This window comes from Lissotriton helveticus, chromosome 7, assembly GCF_964261635.1.
Source record: "Lissotriton helveticus chromosome 7, aLisHel1.1, whole genome shotgun sequence".
In the NCBI taxonomy this organism is placed as follows: Eukaryota; Metazoa; Chordata; class Amphibia; order Caudata; family Salamandridae; genus Lissotriton; species Lissotriton helveticus.
This window is the reverse complement of record NC_136068.1, coordinates 779,800,933-779,826,951: the sequence shown is the minus strand read 5'-3', so window position 1 is coordinate 779,826,951 and position 26,019 is coordinate 779,800,933. Positions and strand designations below refer to the sequence as shown.

The following is a 26,019-nucleotide window of genomic DNA, read 5'->3' as shown; positions in this document are numbered from 1 at the left end:
GTTTGGCTGGGCAAACCCTGGCTTCAAATAAAGGCTTCTCTTGGGCAGCGCACCAGTCCTCCCCTCGTCGCCATCTAGCAATTGGGGGAGCGGTCTGGTTGCATCCAGGCCATGGTAATATCTTCTTCGGCCACCTTGATGGCTATCCCCAGGAATAATTTGTCTGCACTGGACCCGTCTAGACCGTCCATAACGCCCAGGAGGAGGCGCATAGAATCTTGGGGTACATGCCAACCCAAGATGTGTGTGAGTTCGGATTCTATTTAGTCCCAGTATTTTATGAGGTGGGGGCAAGACCAGACCCTGTGGTAGAAGTCTGCTGGTTGGTGCCTGCAGTGCCCACATTCGGGCGAGGTGCGCATCCCTGCACTGTGTAGTCTCTCTGGGGTAAGCTATGCAGTGTGGTGATGGTAGATCTGGACGAGTCGGAGTCTGGCAGAGGTAGTGATTGTCTTGGGAGTTATAAGGGCATCCCGCCAGTCCTCCTCTTCAAGGGGGCCCAGCCAACCCTCCCAGTGAACTCTGAGCGGGTCTAGAGATGTGGGGCTGTTGTTCGTGAGGGTGCGGTACATACGTGATATGCCTCCCTTCCAGAGATTTCCTATCATGACCTGTGCTTCTGGTGGACTGAACTCAGAGAGTGTGGCGCCTGTCGAGATGTGTGCGCTGAGGGCGTGCTGTAACTGTAAGTAACTGTAGAATTGTGAGGTGTGTAAGGAGAAGCGGGTCTGTAGGTCCTGAAAAGTCTGTATGTGTCTCCTGCCCATACGTCGCCCAATTGGGAGATGCCAATAAAGTCCCTGTTTAAACCCTTGTAACGCCGACACTTCACTGGGTTTTCATATTTTATTGTCATGTGCATCAAACACACATTGATTGATGCATTAGGAATGGTATTTAAAGTTTTTTTTCACAATTTATAAAACCATGTATTTTCTCAAGTTGCACTGTTTTAATATACATTTTATTTTGAAAGCAATCACAAGTGTTCCTTTAATGCTTCTGCCTATATATGAATACAATTACGTGGCTTTATGGAAGCACTACAGCCTCAGATTGTTCACTTTTGTAAATGTGTACACTTGAACCGCACACTGCGATGTACCCAGAGTTAACATCTCACTGTATTTTCCTAGAGTGCTTCCCTGAATAGTAAAGGATTTGCATTAATGAATGGTATACATTTTGGAACAACTTATAGATATGGATACAAATCTTGCTTTAGCTGCAGATAATCCTCTTTCCCATAACCATACTTTCGTCCTGAAATAAAGTAAGCAAATTGTTCATGCTGCTGGCCTACTTTGGACCAAATAAATAGAAAATGTGTTGTTCTTGCCCCCAAACAATATGCCGTCAGTCAAACCTTCACAGCCCCTCTGCATCAAACTATTTTATGCTCTACCTTGGCCACCGTTTGCTTGTTCTGGAACTTTTTACCCTGGCACAAAATCTACTTTATGTAACCCGAAGTACTATATCTGCCTCTTCCTTCAGCGTGCTAGTCACTCCTTAGTGGTCATAGCTTCCTTATTGCTGCTGGCTGTGCATAGCGTTACTGACTGTACTTGGTGTATTTGAGGTAAATGTTTTCACAACAGTTTTCCAGGGAATGGGTGACTGGCAATAACTGCTATGTGGGCTGCACAGTTACCAAGGTTTTTCATAATCCCCACGCTGCTGGTTAGCAGAATTTCTCGGGATCTTTTTTTACCTCTAAATCGGTCATTGCGGCACAACGAGAGCACGCAGTCTGTGCTTACTGTTGAAGGTTGATGCAAGTTTAGAACTGCGACATCTAATGTATAAACACAATAAACAGTGCTGTAACGTTACACAGAAACGTTCAGTATTTTAGGTAAGTACTAGAGCTCACAGATTCCTCCCAGAACACAGGTATTTTGGCTTCTGTTTATTCTTCAGTTGTCCTAATATGTTCTAAAGAACACGTGCATGTTCACAGTAACCTGTGTCTTAAGTAGTGCATGTCTCACTAGTGCAAGTGGTTACGTTTGCAATTTTCTTCTCTGATGCGCCTGTGCAAGCCTAGAACTAGGTCATCACTTGTTGCCAATGGCGACATCGATGTAGAGAGATTGAGGCCTTTTAACTCTTTAATGGACTCCAGCGGTGAGAAAATTAATTTGCTGGTGTCAATTTTTAATTCGAAAAATGCTGCAGGCCAGGAGCCTTTCAGAGCCATTTGTTACTGTTTTGCTCTTGAACGCTTAAGTGCGTTTGTTTTTCATGTGCTGATAGTGGATCCAATCACTCCATGAATCAAAGTTTGGAAGTGCCATGTTCTGTAGTGTGCCTTTGTGTATATTTTTAAGTACTTATGGTGTTTACTTCAGCTGCTTGCTTGTATAGAGATGTAGCTTTCCTTAATCGTTCTCTAAAAGCCTAATATGAAAGGGAAGAAATAGGGCATATGTATGCTTAGCGGGCTGCTGTCGAGTTACAAATTTGGGCTTATTAGCAAACTGCTTTTAAGTGCCGAGATGTTGGAGCCCATCTTTTACCACAAGGGTGAGGGTCAAAACTGTAAGTCCCAGAAGGCAGTGTGCTCTTAGCTAAAATCTCCAGAGGGGTCCCAAATCATGTGCTGGGCAATACTAAGTCCTCTCAAAATTGAGCAGTCCCCTACTTTAACGTTTACACTATCGGGCTGTCGGGAAGAAGGAATAGTCTCCCATGTGCCCAAACCCCTTGTAACATGCAAGTTGGGGTAAGTAAGGGCCAATCATGTCCCAGTTTTGCTTCTGACAAGCTTGAAAGGCTGTTTTAGATTGCAATGGTGTTGCTGAGGACAGCCTATCGTATTTTAAGAATTGTCTGCCAGGCAGGGGGAACAATCCTTGCATACTCATTACCTAAAACTCTCCTCCCAAATAGTACGAAATCGGATGATGAAAAATAAGAAAACTTAAACTTCACTGCTGTATTTGTACAAAACACGTTCATCCAGAGGTCTCTAATAGATCACTGGTTAACTAACTCACTAGTACTCCTTTTATTTACCTTGAGTTGAAGGTCTGCATTTGTCATTGGCACCTAAATCTGTGACCATGGAGAGGGGACCCCAGTTCCTACACTTGATGCATTACTCCTGTGAGTCACCAGCTGTAATATTGGGGGAAATACTGTGCATAAATTGCACATATTTTACTACTACTAAAAGATGAAAAATTTGAGTGGAGACGTGAGTAGTTATTCCTTTACACAGGACTTTCCTTTGCAGCCTGTGAGCACTACCAATGCTGATACTTTCCGGCTGGGGGATGTGTAAGGGGGGAGGGAGGGAGAGGCTGAGTTCTCTGCCTACAACTTTACAGACACTGTACCTGTTTCTGCAATCACGTCTTCTGCAATGGATGTCATTTATACTGATCCACCATTTGCCAATCCTTCCGAGTTGGATCTTTAAGATCATACTGCCCAGCTTCCTGTTTTCCAGCTGAGTACCTCCGGGTATTATATGAAAAAAGATGCCCTCTCTTCAGACAGTTCTTCTGTTTTGCATCCGCCTCCAGCACAGAGTTTGGTATTAATTTCATGGTCTAAACACACCTATCTAGTTCTTCTTGGATATATGTCTGTGCCATACTCTCCTTGTTTTTTTCTGTTCATATGAATTGAATTTGCCACTTTTTTTTACTGTTAAAAAACTCCCATTACCTCCTGGAACGAGTTAACGGCGTGTTGGCCTCTCATTCTTTAACACATAAACTGAAGAGACTTGTCCCTCGTCAATATTTCAGCTGTTCCAGTGACTAATAGAATTGTTTGGGATGATAAGGCTCCTTTCGACATATCCAGCCCTACGGATTTCCTGCAGATACCATTTGTGTTCAACGTTTCGATGAGTAATGTGATAGTTTCGGGGTTACATTGTGATGATTGGGATGTTGACACTGTAAATTCTATGCTTTCTGAACTAGAGTATTTTGTTTTTTAATCCGAGGAACTATAATCTCAATTCTACTAACTATGCTGATATGTTCTGTTATTATCAGTATGGACATCATTTTCTGCACAAAGCCAGTGGACTGCATCCGCATTTTAATTCTACACAATGTGACCATTGTCTTTTGCAACTCCCTTGAAGTGGAGTTGGACAAGTTTGCATTTTTATGGGTTTGTGACACTTCAAATCCCACCTCATATTATTTCAAATTAGTTCCAACCCCAACATAAAATATATGCTTACTCAGATTAAGCTCATCTATACAGTTTTTCGTTTGTCAGTCAGTTAGCCCTCAAAAGTTATGATTACTGGAAAGACAACTTATATTTGAAATAGATTTAGGGTGCAAAGTCCTTGCAGGTTCAGGGCACAGACACCTTATTTCGAGGCTGTTTCATTTTCACATGAATGATTTTCTTCAATGAAACTGTCCAACAGACTACCTGTATGAGATGTGTAAAAAGTAAAGAGATTAATTCTCTGACCATTCCCTCTGTTTGGCAGAGTTTGACAAACTAGACCAGTTAACTAGCATGGTGCAGAATGGTACATTTCTTCACTTTGGATTCCTTCCTGTCAGAGGACATGAATTTATCAGATTTTCTATTAGGTTCCAAATCTACACATTCTAAAGGATTTATTTATGCTACCTATAATTACATTTGGAAACATCCCAAATGTAAGCTGCTGCACGTTGAAGACAAATTGGCCAAGATAATTTAGATAAAGTGCTTGCTGTTGTTGATATTAATACGTTGGCATCTCGTATCTACGATTTGAATAAATAGCATTGTCATCTGTTATTGATGTTGTGCAGCGTGACATGTCAATGTTGTACCATGGGCAAAGTCAGCTTGGATCTATTATACAGTTTAGCTGGATACTTCAACCGCTCCAAATGGGCGCGTTCCATGGCATCACTTGAATTGCAGCGATATGTTTCTGCCTTTTAATTTAACACGTAAACAACTACTGATGGCCATGAAAGATGCGACCTACACAATGCTTTATTTAGAAAAATTAGAACAACTCCCATTCACCATAGCTGAAACTCCTTCGGCTGTGTGGTTAACACAGCGTTATTTCAGTGCCTATCTTGAAATTTCAGTTCACAGCTTGCATGAAACATTTCCCTGTTGGTAGATCTAAACCTCGTGGAAGCAGCTTCATTCATGAATTATGGTCCCTTTCCTTTACTTATCGTTGTGAAAGTGTCCATAAGTAAGTCTTTATTACTGGAGAAGAATGTAACTGTCGGACATTCACTAGTTTGTAAACGCATTAAATTCTACGGCGCATGTAATACTTCAGCACCTAATTTAGCTTGTTATTAAAAAGGCATTCCGGTTCCTGCAATTCTCCCTTTCATTACGGTACTCTCTAATGGAAGTTATCTAAAGCTCAGTGATCAAGACTGTTACAGAATGTGTGCTGGAGTTCTGTATATTTTGTCAGTTTCCCAGTTAGTCTCTTGTTGCAACAAAGTCTTGTTTCCCCCTCTGCATGGGATTGTAGATAGCTCATTATGGCCTTAAAAGGTAGATTTCAACAAACTAAACCGATTCAAAGCATTTTGTTCCATCAAGAAGTAGCCTGTACAGCTGCTCGTGAGACCTTCGAATTGCAGATGACGAGAACGTCTAGTGAAATGTAGTCATTGTTAAATAAAAACCTTCCCCTGCATTTTGGAGAATTTGTGCATTAAATCTTTAATGCTTCTAGTATGGCCAGCCTTGCCCACTTTTTTAAGGTTGTAGGCTCCAGACTCGTTAGTTCTTTTCACTATATTTGGAGTAATACTGGCTTTTATCCACTCCATTTTTTTTCTAGTTTATTTGGAGAATTCCAATTTCTTTTATTACTTATTTGCGGCGGTCTAGTCCTGTTCCTGGTATTATCGGATGCTGTGGAGCTGGCTCCGCTCCAACACTACAGTGTTGGAATTTGGAATGTTTCTATTGCAGGATCTGGGTCTTAATTGGTCTCTAAAATTTCGACCGGTCTGGTTTACCTGCGTTCCACTGTATTTGGTGACCTTCAGATGGACACTGAATGTATGCCTGGTTTCGCTGACGCCCACTGCCTTGGACATTGGATTGCTAATGAGTCAGTTAGTGACCCATTTTCAGAACTGTCCTTTAGGTTTGCTACTTCTTAACAATGCATGGTTTTAGCCACTAGCCAATGAGAAAACGTGCATCGGCACATGTACCGCAGGGTACACGCTTTGCTGACACTGGCGCAGGTTGCCCGCTAGCTGTCTCCGCATCAGCTGTGACCGGAGAGAATATCTGTTCTTTTGGAACTCGTGACTTGGGCAGTTGACAAATTATCAAACGTGGATGCTGTGAAATGGCAAGTGACATAATAGATTCCTCCGAAGCGCCATGATTTTATAATTTTTTCAAATTTACGTTTGTCTGTTGGTTTTCAGTCCGCGTCACTTCTAAAGCTATGCTTTGAGTCTAATTACTCTACTTTTACATCTGTTGGCAGTAAATTGATTTTGCTGGCAGATCCTTACTGGCAGTGCACTGCAGAGTGTGTAGTTGAAGATGGGTGTTTGTAGTCTAAACCCTAGAAAGGAAAGGCGTTAAGCAAGGGAGTATAGTGGCTATATCTTGGAAGATGGTTGTCTGTATGCAAGAGGGCCTTGTTAGGGGAAACGATGCAGTGTTCAGTTCTCAGCAGCAGTGTGATTGGGCAGATCAGCATTCGAGTGAGCATGCCAGATTGCCGTACAAATCAAGGTTTGTTCCTCAATAGCAGTTTTCTAGCACCTGGAGACAATCTTAAACTGTATGCCCACCACTGCAACTAGGACCACAATCCGAATTATGCTTAAAGTGTTCTTTAACCTTTCCCTTTCACATCTGGGTTGGCAGCACATATGTGCTGCTTCTGTGCTGAGGAAATGTAGAAGAAACTTGTAAAGTCATTCTTGTAAGTTTAATCCTTTTAATAAAAAAGGACCAGAAGCGGAGGGCGACTCTTTGCTTATCTGCCATCCAGGCTTTGGAATTTCCTCTTGATTGGCCTAAGAGCTGATGAAAATTTGCTCAGCTTTAGGAAGCAATTAACAACTTACCTGGTTTCATGAATCAGTATATCGTCCCTCAGGTCTCTTATTAGCGCTCGGAAGCCCATGCTTGGGTAGCCATACAAGATCTCGTAAATAAATACATTCCCCTGCAGTAAATGGTGTTCTGATATGGTGCCGCAGGCCTATTTATAGTAACCGGTCACTTAAATCTTGTGTCCTACATGAAAGTTTAGAGGAAGTCAAAAAATGCTGATGCATCTTTCCACAGTCCAGTTCAGTGTGAAGTTGGCACTTCCACAAGGTTTAGTGTCTCAGGATGCTTGTTGGTGGTAAACATCCCAGTATACTCTGGTTATGTTAATTGGATGTATTTGAGCCCCTTTCTCCCCTCACTCAAGGCGGCAGTTGTTGGTTTGTTACCAACTAGCTATCATCTGTTATTACACCCAAACTAGGAGTGCTCCAAGGTAGCACCGGATGCAGAGCAGCGGGTATATATACCTCCATCTCATGGAGTTCAGAACCTAGACCCGCACAGCTAGTATACAGTAGTGAATGCCTCTTATGGGGTCGCTCTATGTTTATTGCATGTTGGAATTGCCAGATCTTGAGGAAGCCCCCTATCAGCTTGTGTGTCGAAGTGGCCTGAAAGGTGAATATTCCAGGTAAAGTACTGAATAATAATATAGTTTGGTACAAATTTAAAAACCTGATTGTATGTCAAATATTAGCACTTGCTTCTCAAATAGACTTGCTAATGAAACCAAATCAGCATTGAGAAAATGACCTGAGTGCCATTGGAGACCTATCCCTCATGTTTGTTTTGCCGTATTTGCCCTGCCTTTACGGATAGCTTTTCATGAGTGAAACACAAAGCACATTGGTATCTTGGGTCATACTCAGAAAAATGAATGGTATGAAGTTGAAGAGTAGCTGTGAAATGAATTGGATTAGCAAATAGAGACTACTGTTTCGATTTGATCTATATTTGTGAAATGCGGTACAGCAATACTTATTTTTCTAAAAAAAGGTAATAAAAAGATATAAACCAGGCTAAGTTTCATGATAAACCTATGGATGATACCAGTAGGGTGAGGGAATGTTGACTGCAGTTTGTATTCCAAAATCGTGGAGCTCTGGGAGATGTTGGTCATTGGCTACTAAAGTTTTTGTTGACGCATGACACTTGCTCATCGTTTTTGAACATTGATAGCCCACACCACAAGATTATTTATTAGCAATATGCTGTGTTCATCTTCTGAAGATACTAATGACCTCCTATTTATTTAGATTTGGGAATGGATGATGAAGGTGATGATGATCCTGTGCCCCTTCCAAATGTTAATGCAGCTATACTTAAAAAGGTAAGATGCCTGCGTTTGTTTGAGTGTTCCAAAGTGGCTCCAGTTTTGTTATAAACATTTTACCAGGGACTCTACTTGCATGATTTTCTGCCTCTTTTGGGCATAGGTCAAAGGATTAGAGAGACCAATTATTGGTGAAATGGGCACTGCGTCATCACAGTATGAAGTTTAAGTAAACCTAAATCACTAAGTGTGCACACTTATGATGCATGTATTCATGGAGATTAGTCGCTGCATTGACAGATGTCAATCAGTTGCTTATTTTTAACCTAAACTGTGGTGCTTAGTTTATCATCTCTGAAGCATGAAAAGCTGAGTGAACCTGTCAGTAACTGTTGTATGATCTTGATAACGTCAGTAGTTGAATTAGTCCAGCAAGGCTCCTGTTTTGTTTAAATGTCATAATTTTGCCAAAAAACTGTATCTAAAATATTTCATACCTTGGTTTGAAGACCAGATAATTCTAATTGCAAAGCGGAATTTTTGCAGCATACGTAAACGGGGCATTGCTAAAAGCCAAACATTAATGTGTCATGGAGGTGCTCTCACCTGCTCTGATACGGTTGATAAATGCAAAACCTATTCATGAATTTGTAGTTGATTGGCATAAGGCCTTTTCTTGGAATAACCCCCTGTTGGCAGTATCCGAGGTGACTTACTTCCCATTGGTGTTGTCCAGCCGTCAACATTCCTTCTGAATAGCCAGTCAGTCTATAGGACCTTCACTTTCCAGATGTAGTGGACTCAAAAAAACATTGCACCTTCTCAGTTTGAGGTACAATGTCTATCATAGTTGTGTTGATATATTAACAACTGAGCATCATTATTTCCTTCTTTCGTTTGAGAAAGGCTAGACATTCTTGCTAATTGATTTACTTGAATAAATCCGTTGAGCAGAGGTGAAAACCAAAAGAATACAATGTATCCAGAGCAATGCCTGCCTTTATGCTTCTGATGGATACCAATAGATTTGCACCTTTTTGAATTTCCATCCTGGGTCTGGGAATAGTTGCAATGGTTAATAGTAAATAATATCCTGCACTGATAGATGGTGCTACAGTTCAGTTCTGTAACCATTGAAGGACATGACGTTAGGACCTCTTTGGAGTGATGCACTGGCGCATTCCTGTCCGTTCCATATCTCTGCTATCATGTCTTCAGAGCAAGGCTGATAGTATTGGCAAATGCAATGCAAGAGCTAACTTTAGACCCTATTAAAAAGAAAAATCAAAAGACAACACATGATGGATAGGTAGGTGGTTTCAGAGCGGAATCTACACATTGAGTTTCCAACAATAAGTTTCTCACCAAAGGATGATAACTTGTTCTCTTGGTGTATACTTCTTGCTTCAGATTCCTCACTTCTTAAATCCACACCCAAGCAGTACCTTCTAGCCGGAGGGTCTGAGGAGGTTGTCAAAACAAGAAATCCTGTAACACAGCTGGCAAAATTGCAGTCTCTGGACTTGGGAGTTGACATTAATACCTGGTAAAAGTGTACGGAACCCTTTGTTGCAGCTCTACAAATATCCAACATAGGAACACCCAGAGACCACCCCAAAAACGTGGCCTTTCCTGTGGTGGAATAGGCCATGGGGCCATCCGAAGGATTGAAGAGTAGGGGTCTCCTTCATGGCGAAGTCATAGCAGATCTCAGTGCATAAAACGGATCCAACAATCTGTCACCTGAATCTTTCCCCTTCCTGGAGCCAATATAGCACAGGACAAAGTTATTCAGCAACCTGAAACTCAAAGGGTCTCTCAATGTAAAGTCCTATTGGGATCCAAATGGTGCGGTTTCTTCTCCATGGGACTTGGGGGTGGATAGAGTATCTGCAAGGTAACTGATTGACCTGCATGAAATTGATTAGCCACTTTAGAAAGGAAATCTTAGTCTGCAGGATAGTGTTTGGGGGGGGGGGGATGAAATGCAAGAAGTCACTATGGATATTGCTTGCAGGTTACTAACACAACATGCTGAGATAATGTAAATAAGACCGTTTTAAGAGTCCGTAGCCCCAAAGGACAAGTGTCCTGTGGCTGAAAAGATGAATCCACCAGAATAGTTAGTGCCATGTTTTTTTTTTTTTCCGTTGTTGAGTTCAAAAATCAAGTTTATTAAAGAAATGCATGGTAATAATACAGACTAGGAACAAATACTAATAGGGAAATAATGGTGGAGAAATAATGATAAGGGAGTAAGGGGGAGGGGAAATAGAAACTTACAATGATGGAGTAATAAAAAGAAAGAACAATGTAATTCGAAATAAGCAATACAAAATAGAAAAGTGAATCATAAATGAGAAAGCATAAAAAAATGAAGGGCACAATAAATAAGCAATGTAATAAAATGCAAATACGGCTATGCAGTAAAACAGTATAGTTGAACATGAAGAAATGCGAAGGGTATCAAGGAGGTTTAGGAACTTCCTGCTGAGCAGGTCTAGGGCGAAAAGAACGGGTTGTACATTTATCTAAATACAATGTAATAGGAAGCCATAAGTCAACACGTTTAGTCGCCATCTGTGGAGGAAAAACAAAAGCAGTATCGAGTCTGTGGTTATGGCACACATTATACCACCAAGCTTTAAAAGTAATACTGGACGTAGACTTCCAATTGATCGTGATCTGTTGAAAGGCAACTGCTAATAATAAGTCAACAATTCGAACATTTAGGTCATTGCAGTCCCAACAAGGAGAAAGGCTACCCAGGAAAACATGAGCATTTGAAAACGGAATATTAGTTGAAAAAATGACATTGATTTGAGCCCATACTTGTAACCAGAAGGCATGAACATTCTTGCAAAGGAACAACATGTGAAACAAGGTAGCATTTGGGGAGGTACATGACCAACAGGTGTCTGGTGTGTTGGGGAAACGTTTGTGAAGGGTGGAAGGAGTGTGTAATAGACGGTTATAAATGAAAAATAGGGATTGCGTTAGGGAAGCAGCCCTGGATGATTTACGAATCTTTAACCAGATCCTATCCCAAAGGGGAGTTGGCCAGGAGAGGGAAAGATCAGTCTCCCACTGCTCCTCAACTTTGCTTTTAAATCTGGGAAGAGTGTGTGTATGAAGCTGTTTATAAAGAACAGAAGCTTTTGGAAGGGTTAGTAAAGTAGAATGGAGGTGAGCAATAGGATCAGGAGTAGGTGTAGGAGGAGGAGTGCCAGGAAGTTTAACATACACGTCCATGACTGACGCCTTAAGGAGAAGATATTGGGGAAGACAAGAGAGGGGCAGGTGAAAGGCAAGACGAAGAGTGGAAAAGGGTAGGAAGGTGGATTGTGAAAACAATTGGGAGACCCAAAGCAGCCCCTTGGACCTCCAAGACTTCCATAAAATGGGCTTACCCCGGATCAAAAGGTACTGATTATGCCATATAGTGGAGGTGAGGAAGTCAGCAATACAAGTAGGGGGCGGAGGGTGAGAGGAGAGGAGGAGTTTAAGGGTAAACTTATGAATAGGGGTGAGAATTGAGGCAGGCTTACGGGAAAAGGAGATGCATTCAGCGAAAGAGAAAGGTGAGAGAAAAAGGCGCTCTACCTTTGTCCACAAAGGGCAGGGAGAATCAGGGTCCTGTAACCAGAAGGATGACTGACGTAGCAGAAAGGCCTTGTGATAAGCGGAGAAATTTGGAAAGTTGACCCCACCTTCGGAGGCAGGACGAGTGAGCCTAGCTAAAGACATTCTGGGAGTTAGTGCCATGTTAACGATCCACTGTAGCATGATTCACAGTGAAGAGAGAAAACAAATGGGTCCACCCCTTTTAAAAAGTGCATTAAAATATGCTTGATCAACAATACCTAATCTGGAAAACAAATTCTTAAAGGTCTTGCAAATAACCTAGGACAAAGCCTAGCTGGGGCAGAGACAGCCTAAAGTGCAACATGTCTGACAAATGCGATTTAGGGTATTAATTTCCTCTGCGAACTAAGAAACGAAGTTTGACCACAGACTGATTGGAGGGGCGGTATCAGACAAAAGGATTATCCAGCACCTCCCCCGGCAGGGCAAATGAGCTCAAGTTACCACAGTTTTGAGTTAAGTTGGAGGACCTGCCTACCTGAGCTCCTCTCTGTAGGGACAAAGCACAATTAATGTTTTCATGGTAGGAGAATGTCCTTGGAGCGGTGCCAGACTGCAAAGATGGACTGAATTATACCTGAGTGGACTCTGATCATCCGCCTGCACATTCCATGAGTGCGCTGCTGATGTACACAGAGGCAGACCACGTAAGATTGTGCCCCAGACCAGTTTTAGGGCATCCTCACACGGGCGTAAGCCTAGGCAACCTTGCTTGTTGTACCACATCACTGTTGTGTTGTCAGTCAGGACTTGAATTATTTGACCAAGTGTAAAGGCAAGGAATGCTTTGAGAGCACTACACATCACCTGAAGCTCAAGCTGGTTCATTTGGTAGTTCTGCTTCTTGAGGGACCACAATGCTCTGATCTCTTAAGATATCAAGATCACTTCCCCGGCTGAGAAAGGAGGAGTCCGTCCCCACTGTGGCCAGTGCCGGTGGAGGGCAAGTGAAATGTTCAGTCACCAACCACCACTGCACATCTGTGCTGCCTTTGGGAAGATGTCCGTCGGAAGTCCCCACTACTGAACCCTCTAAATACCGGTACCAATGAAGTGCTTGCATTGGTCACCCACTGTAGGGACCGACAAGCTGCAGATAACTAAAAGACCGAAAAGTCATAGGACTGCTAAGGCTTAGAAGGGTCCTCCAAACATTTGGGGATCATACGTAAATGTCCCAATATCGCTGGGGAGGCGGATGGGCCTTGACAACCGTGTCCATCTCTGCTGTGAAAGAAAGCCTACACCAACTAGACTGGAGGTAAGACTTGTGAAGGTTGATTGAGAATAAACCCAGTTCAAAGAGCTTTGAGGTAAAGACTGCAAGTTGATAGTGGGTGGAGCAACCTGACAACACGTGTTCTTTCTGTGCAACTGCATGATTGGTACAGGATAATATGGACCCTGCTAATCTATGGACACCACCTATTCTTCAGCTCCAAACACAATGGGGCCTGTGCAAAGGAGAATCTTTAATTTCTCCTGGTTAGACATGTATGGGACAAAGCCCACTGTCCTTGATAACATTGACAAAGTGGGAGTAACACACTGCCTGATCTCAGTTTCTTGGACCAGCTGTTTGGCCCCCTTGCGCAGGCAATTGAGAATCTCCTGCTGGTGCAGCAGAAGGAGGTCATGGGTCAACACTGATAAAGTGGGAGATTGGAGAATTTGTAGAGGGTGGGATGGTAGACTAGGCCTAGAAGGGAAGGATGTGTGCCATGCTTTGTCTGGAAAACCCAGTGGATCCTGTTGATGACTGGCTTGTTAGTTACCCTCCCATTGACGGCCACACATGCATGCTTCATGGTGAGCTTAAGTGATTTGGTGAGGGCAGGGAATTAGGAGGAAGAGGACTGTATCGGTCCTTGACCACCCTTACTGTCATCCCAACCCCTGCAGCTAAGGAACCTTATTGGACTGTTACTTGGGTTGCAAGGGCTGGCATTGCTGGAATATCGCCTCAATTTGATATAGTAATGGTAAAACTGGCTCACAGAGGAAGCCTGACTTAGCTGAAAGGGCTCCTGGACTGAATTTGCCTTCTCACCGAGGATGCCACCTGGATTTCTTCTGAAAATGTAGTGGCGGCTAGACAGGCATGGCAATTGATAGCCCTTGATAAACCCAACGACTGCACAGCTTGAGTACAGGATGTGTTTGGCTGCCTCTGGGTGGGCCATCAAGTATCACTTCTGCAAAATTATTGCGGAGATCGTCCGGAAGATTTGGAGCCACCATTTGCACTTTCTCTGACAAAGAATTGCAGTTGCAGGTAAAAAGTAGCTCGTTTTGATGGACCAAAAAGCTAGGAAGCAGGATCTTTGCTATGGCTTCGTTTGCTTATATCCCTTTGAAAGGAGCTGGATATAGAAGAGTCTGTACAACTAAACTCTCCAGGGAAGGGTTATCCATCAAGGCAGGTAAGTGAAGCAAATGGTTACTGCACCTTCGCCTGCCTGCTCCTTTCTGTATTATTAAAAAAATAGGTGTCCTGTGGGATTCATTCCAGGAATACCTATAATCTAACTTCAAAATATTCAGTTGAAATGTATGATGATCAGTGTTGAATGTTTGTATGATTATATATCAAGACCCAACAGTCCTTGGTAGAAATTACATTGCTCTTTAAATGAGATCTACATACAAGGTGCAAATTGTATAGTGGAAAAGTGCAGACGCAGTTCTGGTGTAGGTGATTTTACATGAGTGATTAATACTTTGTACATATTCCTGGTTATTAAGAGTTTGGAATACAGTACATGTTGGAAGATTATGTTCATTCATATGTTCCCTCAATGTTATTCCGTATCAAGGTAGTGGGTGTTGAAGTTTCAGCCCAGTCTCAATTGTATGGTCTCGGACAGACCATTTATTATGTGTCTAAAGCACCTAGAATCAAGGAGTGAGGAAGTCTTAAGTATTTGGTCAACTCGCAACAGTCTTGTTTGAGAGCCACCAACCCTATGCAGGTGACATACCTAGGGTATCGGTAAGTATACGTACAGTCTCAAACAACCTCCAAAGGAACACATCTCTCCGAAAAGTAATTTGCAAAATAACTGAGGAGCTACTATAAATAGTGCAACCAGTGTTCACAACATCTACCCGTGTTTGACCTCAACGAAGTGATGAGAAGCGCTAGCGAAGGAGCTGTAGTTTATCCAGTGCACCAACCATCTACTGAATGTGAGATGCTGCAGAAAACACACCAAGTCTAATATCTCTAGAGCTTGCCGGATAACATAGTGGGGCAGTGGAGTCCTGTCCAAATGCGTATCCTACTATTTCTGCTTTATAGGAAACCTTCTAAATAGTTTCATGTGTAAGTGCACACTTCTATCATACTGGGTGTATGAATAAAATAAACTGCAGCAGCGTGGTAATAGCGAGGACCACAGTGATATTATTTTGATAGTCCCGCCATGTTATAAATATAAATACAAGTCAGTCCAGAGATCAAACGAATGATCACATACACCTTGAGTGATTGAGATCTGATCAATCTGTGCACAATGTGTGTGAGCCCATACGAGTTTGTAAGCATGTGGAACAATCTGCCACAGTCATTAGTGCAAACCTAGATCGTGACAGATAAGATAATGATAGCATTGCCCCCGAAATACCTTCAAGTTGATGCAAACTAAGAAACCAGAAGTACTTCTCCTGATACTGTCTAGGTATCAAAGAAAACCAACAAGCAATGTTACATTGCAAACTTACTAGTAAATCCACGATGCATGCTGCTCTACATCTCTTGTCTCATTTAGCAGTGAAGCTGATTAGTTCCCGCATAAATATTGTCAGTGTCTGAATCAAGAAAACTGGTAACCGATGAACGTCATATTGGAGGAGGGACGCAAGCATCCAACATCTAGACCAGTCCAATGGACCAACAAAAATACACCCACAGTGGTGCAGGGCAGTCCAGTTGTGATAGTATCAAATACCCACAGTCACTCAATACTGGGTTGAACAGGCCATAGCACTTCACAAGACATCTCTTAATAATATCATATGTAAAGTATCTCACGCTCTTAGGCGAGACAGAAGAGGTCTCTGTTCGACCTACTACCAACAATAGCAAGTACCTTCAGTTATCTTATTAGTAGGGGATTGTCAAATAATTGGCACAGTGGTCTAACTTGTCAATCCATGCACTGAATTACCACACATTGCATTTAAAGTCAGTCAGTACTTATATAGCGGTGCTTATTACCTGAGCGGGCATCCAGACCCTGTGCTGCAGTGCTAGTCAAAGAGACAGGACTTGAGTACCTCCTGAAGTTAGTCCGTGTGGGTGAAGTATGTAGGTGGAGTGGTAGGGTGTTCCAGGACTTGGCAGCGGGGGGAGGAGATGTGTCCTCCGGTGCAGCATCAGCGGATACGTGGTATCTGGGCGAGGTGAGCAGAGGTTCCTGGGCGGGAGGTGGAAATGAAACAGTGGTTCATATAGGTGGGTCCTGGTCACGGAGGTCTTTGCAGGCGTGGGTCAGGATTTTGATTTGCCATATTTTCTGTATAGGGAGCCTGTGGAGATCTTTCAGGTGCTGGGTGATCTGGGTTTTCTTTGGCAGGTTGATCAGTCTGGCTGTTGCGGTCTGGATTGAGTGGAGTCCTCTCAATGATTTTGGTGGGTGGTGCCTGCATAGGTGAGTCCTGCGTCAGTTTTCCTGGTGCTGATGGGGAACCAGTTGAAGACATGGCTAAGCATGCGGATAGTGTGGAAGCAGGCATAGGAGACCACAGTGACCTGGCGTTCCATGGAGATTTCTCTGTCCAGGATGATGCTGAGGTTGCAGGCGTGGTCTTTCAGAGTGGGGGTGAGTGAGTTCTGATGGCCACCAGGGACCATATTGCCGAAGAGCCCCATGGGTGTAGCGGATGTCTGTGCCCACTTTGTGTGCCCTGGCGCATTTTGGAATTACAGAAGGGGCCGATGAGGCTTGTGAGTCCCCTTCTGTAATGCCGATAGCGCTGGTGCACATAAAGCGCCAGTACTAACATCTGAGGGTGTTACCTCATTTGCATGGGGGTGTGGCCCTGTGTAAATGAGGGAACTTCTTTGCCTTTGCGCCCACGCCATATTACAGATGCAGGCACAGAAGCAAAGGTGCCAGGTGGCGCACGGATAGTGCTCGACCTAAAAGGTGACGCACTATCCGTGCGCCCCCTGATAGTAGCCCTCTAGAGTGGGTAAAGGGGGTCCTATTAAACCCCCAGGGATCCCCATGCAGGCAGGTGCAGTCATTCGCTGCAATCTCCTGCAAGGGGATCCTAATCCCCCCCCTTAAAATTGCAGGCAGGTTGCCACCTGCACTGTGACACATGGAGCTGCCTTAAAGCAGCTGCTCCGTTTTTCACATGAATGGGCTGTCCTCAAGGAAACGCAAGTTTGTGGCTGCCCTTGGGGCAGTAACTGCAAACACAACAATGATGGACAGAATGTGGATCAATGTCACACATTCACCCCAGTCAAAAGATCTGGGCCCAAATCCATCGTTTTTCCACTCCACACCACCCTGGGTTAGACAATGGCGATATGCAAATCAGCGCTGACCCTGTGCCCCATGGAAACAGTCCAGTCCGAACTACAAAAGCCATGTCCTTCCCAGAACGGAAACAAGCATCCGAGGACCGGACCGGTTTCGAGGTAACACCTCTCATCAGCCCGGCTAGCTTGATTCCAGTGGTGTGGAGTGCCTGGGACTCACGTCTGAGCATCCCCAGTACACTTAGAGCGGTAACTGCAAACACAACAATGATGGACAGAATGTGGATCAATGTCACACATTCACCCCAGTCAAAAGATCTGGGCCCAAATCCATCGTTTTTCCACTCCACACCACCCTGGGTTAGACAATGGCGATATGCAAATCAGCGCTGACCCTGTGCCCCATGGGAACAGTCCAGTCCGAACTACAAAAGCCATGTCCTTCCCAGAACGGAAACAAGCATCCGAGGACCGGACCGGTTTCGAGGTAACACCTCTCATCAGCCCGGCTAGCTTGATTCCAGTGGTGTGGAGTGCCTGGGACTCACGTCTGAGCATCCCCAGTACACTTAGAGCGGTAACTGCAAACACAACAATGATGGACAGAATGTGGATCAATGTCACACATTCACCCCAGTCAAAAGATCTGGGCCCAAATCCATCGTTTTTCCACTCCACACCACCCTGGGTTAGACAATGGCGATATGCAAATCAGCGCTGACCCTGTGCCCCATGGGAACAGTCCAGTCCGAACTACAAAAGCCATGTCCTTCCCAGAACGGAAACAAGCATCCGAGGACCGGACCGGTTTCGAGGTAACACCTCTCATCAGCCCGGCTAGCTTGATTCCAGTGGTGTGGAGTGCCTGGGACTCACGTCTGAGCATCCCCAGTACACTTAGAGCGGTAACTGCAAACACAACAATGATGGACAGAATGTGGATCAATGTCACACATTCACCCCAGTCAAAAGATCTGGGCCCAAATCCATCGTTTTTCCACTCCACACCACCCTGGGTTAGACAATGGCGATATGCAAATCAGCGCTGACCCTGTGCCCCATGGGAACAGTCCAGTCCGAACTACAAAAGCCATGTCCTTCCCAGAACGGAAACAAGCATCCGAGGACCGGACCGGTTTCGAGGTAACACCTCTCATCAGCCCGGCTAGCTTGATTCCAGTGGTGTGGAGTGCCTGGGACTCACGTCTGAGCATCCCCAGTACACTTAGAGCGGTAACTGCAAACACAACAATGATGGACAGAATGTGGATCAATGTCACACATTCACCCCAGTCAAAAGATCTGGGCCCAAATCCATCGTTTTTCCACTCCACACCACCCTGGGTTAGACAATGGCGATATGCAAATCAGCGCTGACCCTGTGCCCCATGGGAACAGTCCAGTCCGAACTACAAAAGCCATGTCCTTCCCAGAACGGAAACAAGCATCCGAGGACCGGACCGGTTTCGAGGTAACACCTCTCATCAGCCCGGCTAGCTTGATTCCAGTGGTGTGGAGTGCCTGGGACTCACGTCTGAGCATCCCCAGTACACTTAGAGCGGTAACTGCAAACACAACAATGATGGACAGAATGTGGATCAATGTCACACATTCACCCCAGTCAAAAGATCTGGGCCCAAATCCATCGTTTTTCCACTCCACACCACCCTGGGTTAGACAATGGCGATATGCAAATCAGCGCTGACCCTGTGCCCCATGGGAACAGTCCAGTCCGAACTACAAAAGCCATGTCCTTCCCAGAACGGAAACAAGCATCCGAGGACCGGACCGGTTTCGAGGTAACACCTCTCATCAGCCCGGCTAGCTTGATTCCAGTGGTGTGGAGTGCCTGGGACTCACGTCTGAGCATCCCCAGTACACTTAGAGCGGTAACTGCAAACACAACAATGATGGACAGAATGTGGATCAATGTCACACATTCACCCCAGTCAAAAGATCTGGGCCCAAATCCATCGTTTTTCCACTCCACACCACCCTGGGTTAGACAATGGCGATATGCAAATCAGCGCTGACCCTGTGCCCCATGGGAACAGTCCAGTCCGAACTACAAAAGCCATGTCCTTCCCAGAACGGAAACAAGCATCCGAGGACCGGACCGGTTTCGAGGTAACACCTCTCATCAGCCCGGCTAGCTTGATTCCAGTGGTGTGGAGTGCCTGGGACTCACGTCTGAGCATCCCCAGTACACTTAGAGCGGTAACTGCAAACACAACAATGATGGACAGAATGTGGATCAATGTCACACATTCACCCCAGTCAAAAGATCTGGGCCCAAATCCATCGTTTTTCCACTCCACACCACCCTGGGTTAGACAATGGCGATATGCAAATCAGCGCTGACCCTGTGCCCCATGGGAACAGTCCAGTCCGAACTACAAAAGCCATGTCCTTCCCAGAACGGAAACAAGCATCCGAGGACCGGACCGGTTTCGAGGTAACACCTCTCATCAGCCCGGCTAGCTTGATTCCAGTGGTGTGGAGTGCCTGGGACTCACGTCTGAGCATCCCCAGTACACTTAGAGCGGTAACTGCAAACACAACAATGATGGACAGAATGTGGATCAATGTCACACATTCACCCCAGTCAAAAGATCTGGGCCCAAATCCATCGTTTTTCCACTCCACACCACCCTGGGTTAGACAATGGCGATATGCAAATCAGCGCTGACCCTGTGCCCCATGAGAACAGTCCAGTCCGAACTACAAAAGCCATGTCCTTCCCAGAACGGAAACAAGCATCCGAGGACCGGACCGGTTTCGAGGTAACACCTCTCATCAGCCCGGCTAGCTTGATTCCAGTGGTGTGGAGTGCCTGGGACTCACGTCTGAGCATCCCCAGTACACTTAGAGCGGTAACTGCAAACACAACAATGATGGACAGAATGTGGATCAATGTCACACATTCACCCCAGTCAAAAGATCTGGGCCCAAATCCATCGTTTTTCCACTCCACACCACCCTGGGTTAGACAATGGCGATATGCAAATCAGCGCTGACCCTGTGCCCCATGGGAACAGTCCAGTCCGAACTACAAAAGCCATGTCCTTCCCAGAACGGAAACAAGCATCCGAGGACCGGACCGGTTTCGAGGTAACACCTCTCATCAGCCCGGCTAGCTTGATTCCAGTGGTGTGGAGTGCCTGGGACTCACGTCTGAGCATCCCCAGTACACTTAGAGCGGTAACTGCAAACACAACAATGATGGACAGACATTGATCCACATTCAGTCCATCACTTGTTGTTTTTTGCAATTGCCGCCCTAAGTGCGCTGGGGATGCCCAGACGTGGGTCCCAGGCACTCCACACCACTTGGAGTCAAGCTAGCCGGGCTGAAGAGAGGTGTTACCTCGAAACCGGTCCGGTCCTCGGATGCTTGATTCCGGTCTGGGAAAGATATGGCTGTTGTAGTTCGGACTGGACTGTTCCCATGGGGCAACAGGGTCAGAGCTGATTTGCATAAAGCCATTATCTGACCCAGGGTGGTGTGGAGTGCAAAAAAACGATGGATTTGGGCCCAGATCTTTTGACTGGGGGAGTGTGTGACATTGATCCACATTCAGTCCATCACTTGTTGTTTTTTGCAATTGCCGCCCTAAGTGCGCTGGGGATGCCCAGACGTGGGTCCCAGGCACTCCACACCACTTGGAGTCAAGCTAGCCGGGCTGAAGAGAGGTGTTACCTCGAAACCGGTCCGGTCCTCGGATGCTTGATTCCGGTCTGGGAAAGATATGGCTGTTGTAGTTCGGACTGGACTGTTCCCATGGGGCAACAGGGTCAGAGCTGATTTGCATAAAGCCATTATCTGACCCAGGGTGGTGTGGAGTGCAAAAAAACGATGGATTTGGGCCCAGATCTTTTGACTGGGGGAGTGTGTGACATTGATCCACATTCAGTCCATCACTTGTTGTTTTTTGCAATTGCCGCCCTAAGTGCGCTGGGGATGCCCAGACGTGGGTCCCAGGCACTCCACACCACTTGGAGTCAAGCTAGCCGGGCTGAAGAGAGGTGTTACCTCGAAACCGGTCCGGTCCTCGGATGCTTGATTCCGGTCTGGGAAAGATATGGCTGTTGTAGTTCGGACTGGACTGTTCCCATGGGGCAACAGGGTCAGAGCTGATTTGCATAAAGCCATTATCTGACCCAGGGTGGTGTGGAGTGCAAAAAAACGATGGATTTGGGCCCAGATCTTTTGACTGGGGGAGTGTGTGACATTGATCCACATTCAGTCCATCACTTGTTGTTTTTTGCAATTGCCGCCCTAAGTGCGCTGGGGATGCCCAGACGTGGGTCCCAGGCACTCCACACCACTTGGAGTCAAGCTAGCCGGGCTGAAGAGAGGTGTTACCTCGAAACCGGTCCGGTCCTCGGATGCTTGATTCCGGTCTGGGAAAGATATGGCTGTTGTAGTTCGGACTGGACTGTTCCCATGGGGCAACAGGGTCAGAGCTGATTTGCATAAAGCCATTATCTGACCCAGGGTGGTGTGGAGTGCAAAAAAACGATGGATTTGGGCCCAGATCTTTTGACTGGGGGAGTGTGTGACATTGATCCACATTCAGTCCATCACTTGTTGTTTTTTGCAATTGCCGCCCTAAGTGCGCTGGGGATGCCCAGACGTGGGTCCCAGGCACTCCACACCACTTGGAGTCAAGCTAGCCGGGCTGAAGAGAGGTGTTACCTCGAAACCGGTCCGGTCCTCGGATGCTTGATTCCGGTCTGGGAAAGATATGGCTGTTGTAGTTCGGACTGGACTGTTCCCATGGGGCAACAGGGTCAGAGCTGATTTGCATAAAGCCATTATCTGACCCAGGGTGGTGTGGAGTGCAAAAAAACGATGGATTTGGGCCCAGATCTTTTGACTGGGGGAGTGTGTGACATTGATCCACATTCAGTCCATCACTTGTTGTTTTTTGCAATTGCCGCCCTAAGTGCGCTGGGGATGCCCAGACGTGGGTCCCAGGCACTCCACACCACTTGGAGTCAAGCTAGCCGGGCTGAAGAGAGGTGTTACCTCGAAACCGGTCCGGTCCTCGGATGCTTGATTCCGGTCTGGGAAAGATATGGCTGTTGTAGTTCGGACTGGACTGTTCCCATGGGGCAACAGGGTCAGAGCTGATTTGCATAAAGCCATTATCTGACCCAGGGTGGTGTGGAGTGCAAAAAAACGATGGATTTGGGCCCAGATCTTTTGACTGGGGGAGTGTGTGACATTGATCCACATTCAGTCCATCACTTGTTGTTTTTTGCAATTGCCGCCCTAAGTGCGCTGGGGATGCCCAGACGTGGGTCCCAGGCACTCCACACCACTTGGAGTCAAGCTAGCCGGGCTGAAGAGAGGTGTTACCTCGAAACCGGTCCGGTCCTCGGATGCTTGATTCCGGTCTGGGAAAGATATGGCTGTTGTAGTTCGGACTGGACTGTTCCCATGGGGCAACAGGGTCAGAGCTGATTTGCATAAAGCCATTATCTGACCCAGGGTGGTGTGGAGTGCAAAAAAACGATGGATTTGGGCCCAGATCTTTTGACTGGGGGAGTGTGTGACATTGATCCACATTCAGTCCATCACTTGTTGTTTTTTGCAATTGCCGCCCTAAGTGCGCTGGGGATGCCCAGACGTGGGTCCCAGGCACTCCACACCACTTGGAGTCAAGCTAGCCGGGCTGAAGAGGTGTTACCTCGAAACCGGTCCGGTCCTCGGATGCTTGATTCCGGTCTGGGAAAGATATGGCTGTTGTAGTTCGGACTGGACTGTTCCCATGGGGCAACAGGGTCAGAGCTGATTTGCATAAAGCCATTATCTGACCCAGGGTGGTGTGGAGTGCAAAAAAACGATGGATTTGGGCCCAGATCTTTTGACTGGGGGAGTGTGTGACATTGATCCACATTCAGTCCATCACTTGTTGTTTTTTGCAATTGCCGCCCTAAGTGCGCTGGGGATGCCCAGACGTGGGTCCCAGGCACTCCACACCACTTGGAGTCAAGCTAGCCGGGCTGAAGAGAGGTGTTACCTCGAAACCGGTCCGGTCCTCGGATGCTTGATTCCGGTCTGGGAAAGATATGGCTGTTGTAGTTCGGACTGGACTGTTCCCATGGGGCAACAGGGTCAGAGCTGATTTGCATAAAGCCATTATCTGACCCAGGGTGGTGTGGAGTGCAAAAAAACGATGGATTTGGGCCCAGATCTTTTGACTGGGGGAGTGTGTGACATTGATCCACATTCAGTCCATCACTTGTTGTTTTTTGCAATTGCCGCCCTAAGTGCGCTGGGGATGCCCAGACGTGGGTCCCAGGCACTCCACACCACTTGGAGTCAAGCTAGCCGGGCTGAAGAGAGGTGTTACCTCGAAACCGGTCCGGTCCTCGGATGCTTGATTCCGGTCTGGGAAAGATATGGCTGTTGTAGTTCGGACTGGACTGTTCCCATGGGGCAACAGGGTCAGAGCTGATTTGCATAAAGCCATTATCTGACCCAGGGTGGTGTGGAGTGCAAAAAAACGATGGATTTGGGCCCAGATCTTTTGACTGGGGGAGTGTGTGACATTGATCCACATTCAGTCCATCACTTGTTGTTTTTTGCCCTTGGGGCAGAGCATTAATCCTAATACATCGCATTTTCCTTGTATGCGCCAGGCGGACCTTTTAAAAGGTGCACCTGTGCAAACCAGGAAAATGCGCCATATGTACTATACAGCCCCAGGAGTTGTTCCAGAGGGAGGTGTCTCCTGAAGATCAACACTTCAATTTTGGCCGGGTTCAGCATCAGGCAGTTGTTCCTCATCCAGGCTGGGACAATCTTCTACAGTTGTTGAAGTTGGTCTTCGTTGTTGTGGGGTTCACTGAGAGCAAGTGGACGAGCTGGGTGTTGTCTGCTTAGGAGATGATGTTGTGACGATGTCCGCAAGATGTTGAAGGGGGTTGGACTGAGGGATGAGCCTTGAGGGATGCCGCAGATTGTGCGCTTGGGTTGGGAGGTGAAGGAAAGGAGATGGATTCTTTGGGTGCGCCCATGAGAGAGGATGCCATCCATTTGAGCGCTTCAACTGTGATTCAGATATGGCGCAGTCTGTTGTTGATTGTGTGGTGGAAGACCGTGTCAACGGCTACAAAGAGGTCGAGCAGGATCAGGGTGGCTGATTCTCCTCGGTCCAGTAAGGTGCGGATGCTGTCTGTTGCCGCGATCAGGGCTGTGTCGGTTCTGTGATTGTCTCCGAATCCAGATTGGGAAGGGTCCAGCAGGTTGTTTCTCTCCAGGTGTTTGGTGAACTGGAGGTTGATGGCCTTCTCTTGGACTTTGGTGGGAAACTGGAGCAGTGAGATGGGATGGTTGTTCTGGAGTTTGCTGAGGTCTACAGAGGGGTTCTTGAGGAGTGGTTCTCACCTCTGCGTGTTTCCATGCATCTGGAAGAGGGCTGTGGGGATGGAGCTGTTGAGGATGGTGGTTGTCTGATCTCATCTATCCAAAGGTTGAAAAGTCAATGTGGGCATGGGTTGGTGGGTGCTCAGAGTGGATGGAGTTCATAAGAGTATTAGTGTTCTGTGTACTGAGTTGTTCCCATGTGGTGAGCCGGTGGTTTGCAGCAGTGCTCAATGGGATGCCGAGAAGGTCGATGGGTTAAGAATCGATACAAGAACATAAGTGGCTTTGTAGTGAGGGCATACAGAGAAACCTTAAATGTTGAAATATTTTTCTACTTGGAACACACACAATGTTATAAATGTTTTCAAATGTCGGTGTTACAGATTGTACGTTGGCCCCCCCATTGCAAACTGTGAAAAAGAGGATTGGACAACATATGAGTTGAATCAGATGCAGAGTTGAAGGGGCACTGATAAAGTATTATACAGAAGAAGGGCACACTGAGAATTAGAAACGCTGGCAAATTGTGGAAGTGGTCAGCTTCAATAGAGTTGATAGCATTGCCACCTGTTTGGACTTGAGGCAATGTAAACGGATAGACCTACTGGAAAGCACCATTAAATGTCTGACTGATGTGAATGATCTCCACCAATTATCTGTTCTAAACATGGCAGAAAAATGTGCATTTTATTTCTCTCTTTTTAGTCATTTCCGCATGTCCTTTTTGTTTTTTTTATTTGATTGTACAACATGATCTATTGTAGGAGGGTCCACAATATAGCTCTCTCCTGATGGCCTTTCAGTTAGGAATGGGTTGGTGCAATTTATTGATTTGATCATCTTGGTTATGGATCCTGTGGTGCAGGCCCTTCTCCTGGATTTTTCCTCTGAATGTGCCAAAGGTACGTTCTTGTGGGCCAAACTGTGGGTCCAATTTTCTCTATTCTGGAGGTAGCCTCCAAGCCCTAGATTAACATCGTATCTTCTTCCACGCAGGCATACAGTGCATGCATAGAGTTATTTGAGAGTAAGGGCTGATTGTTATAGTAATGAGCTTCAACCCTCATCACTTCAATCAGGCCAGGCTTCAACTCAATCACCACTGTTCCAGGCAGATCTTCATAGTAGATTAAGGTCCCAGTTACCACACTTAAGCGTTGACATTTTGCAGTAGGAAGACTGGCT

General features: G+C 45.8%; 1 protein-coding gene across 1 annotated transcript in view; it reads left to right on the top strand.

Moving 5' to 3' along the window:
* Positions 1–26,019, top strand: part of SKP1 (S-phase kinase associated protein 1) — a 130,544-nt gene that overhangs the window by 37,028 nt on the left and 67,497 nt on the right. The window contains exon 3 of the mRNA XM_078653176.1: positions 8,301–8,374. Within this exon, the coding sequence (XP_078509302.1) occupies positions 8,301–8,374 (74 nt within the window). The remainder of the gene's footprint in view (positions 1–8,300; positions 8,375–26,019) is intronic.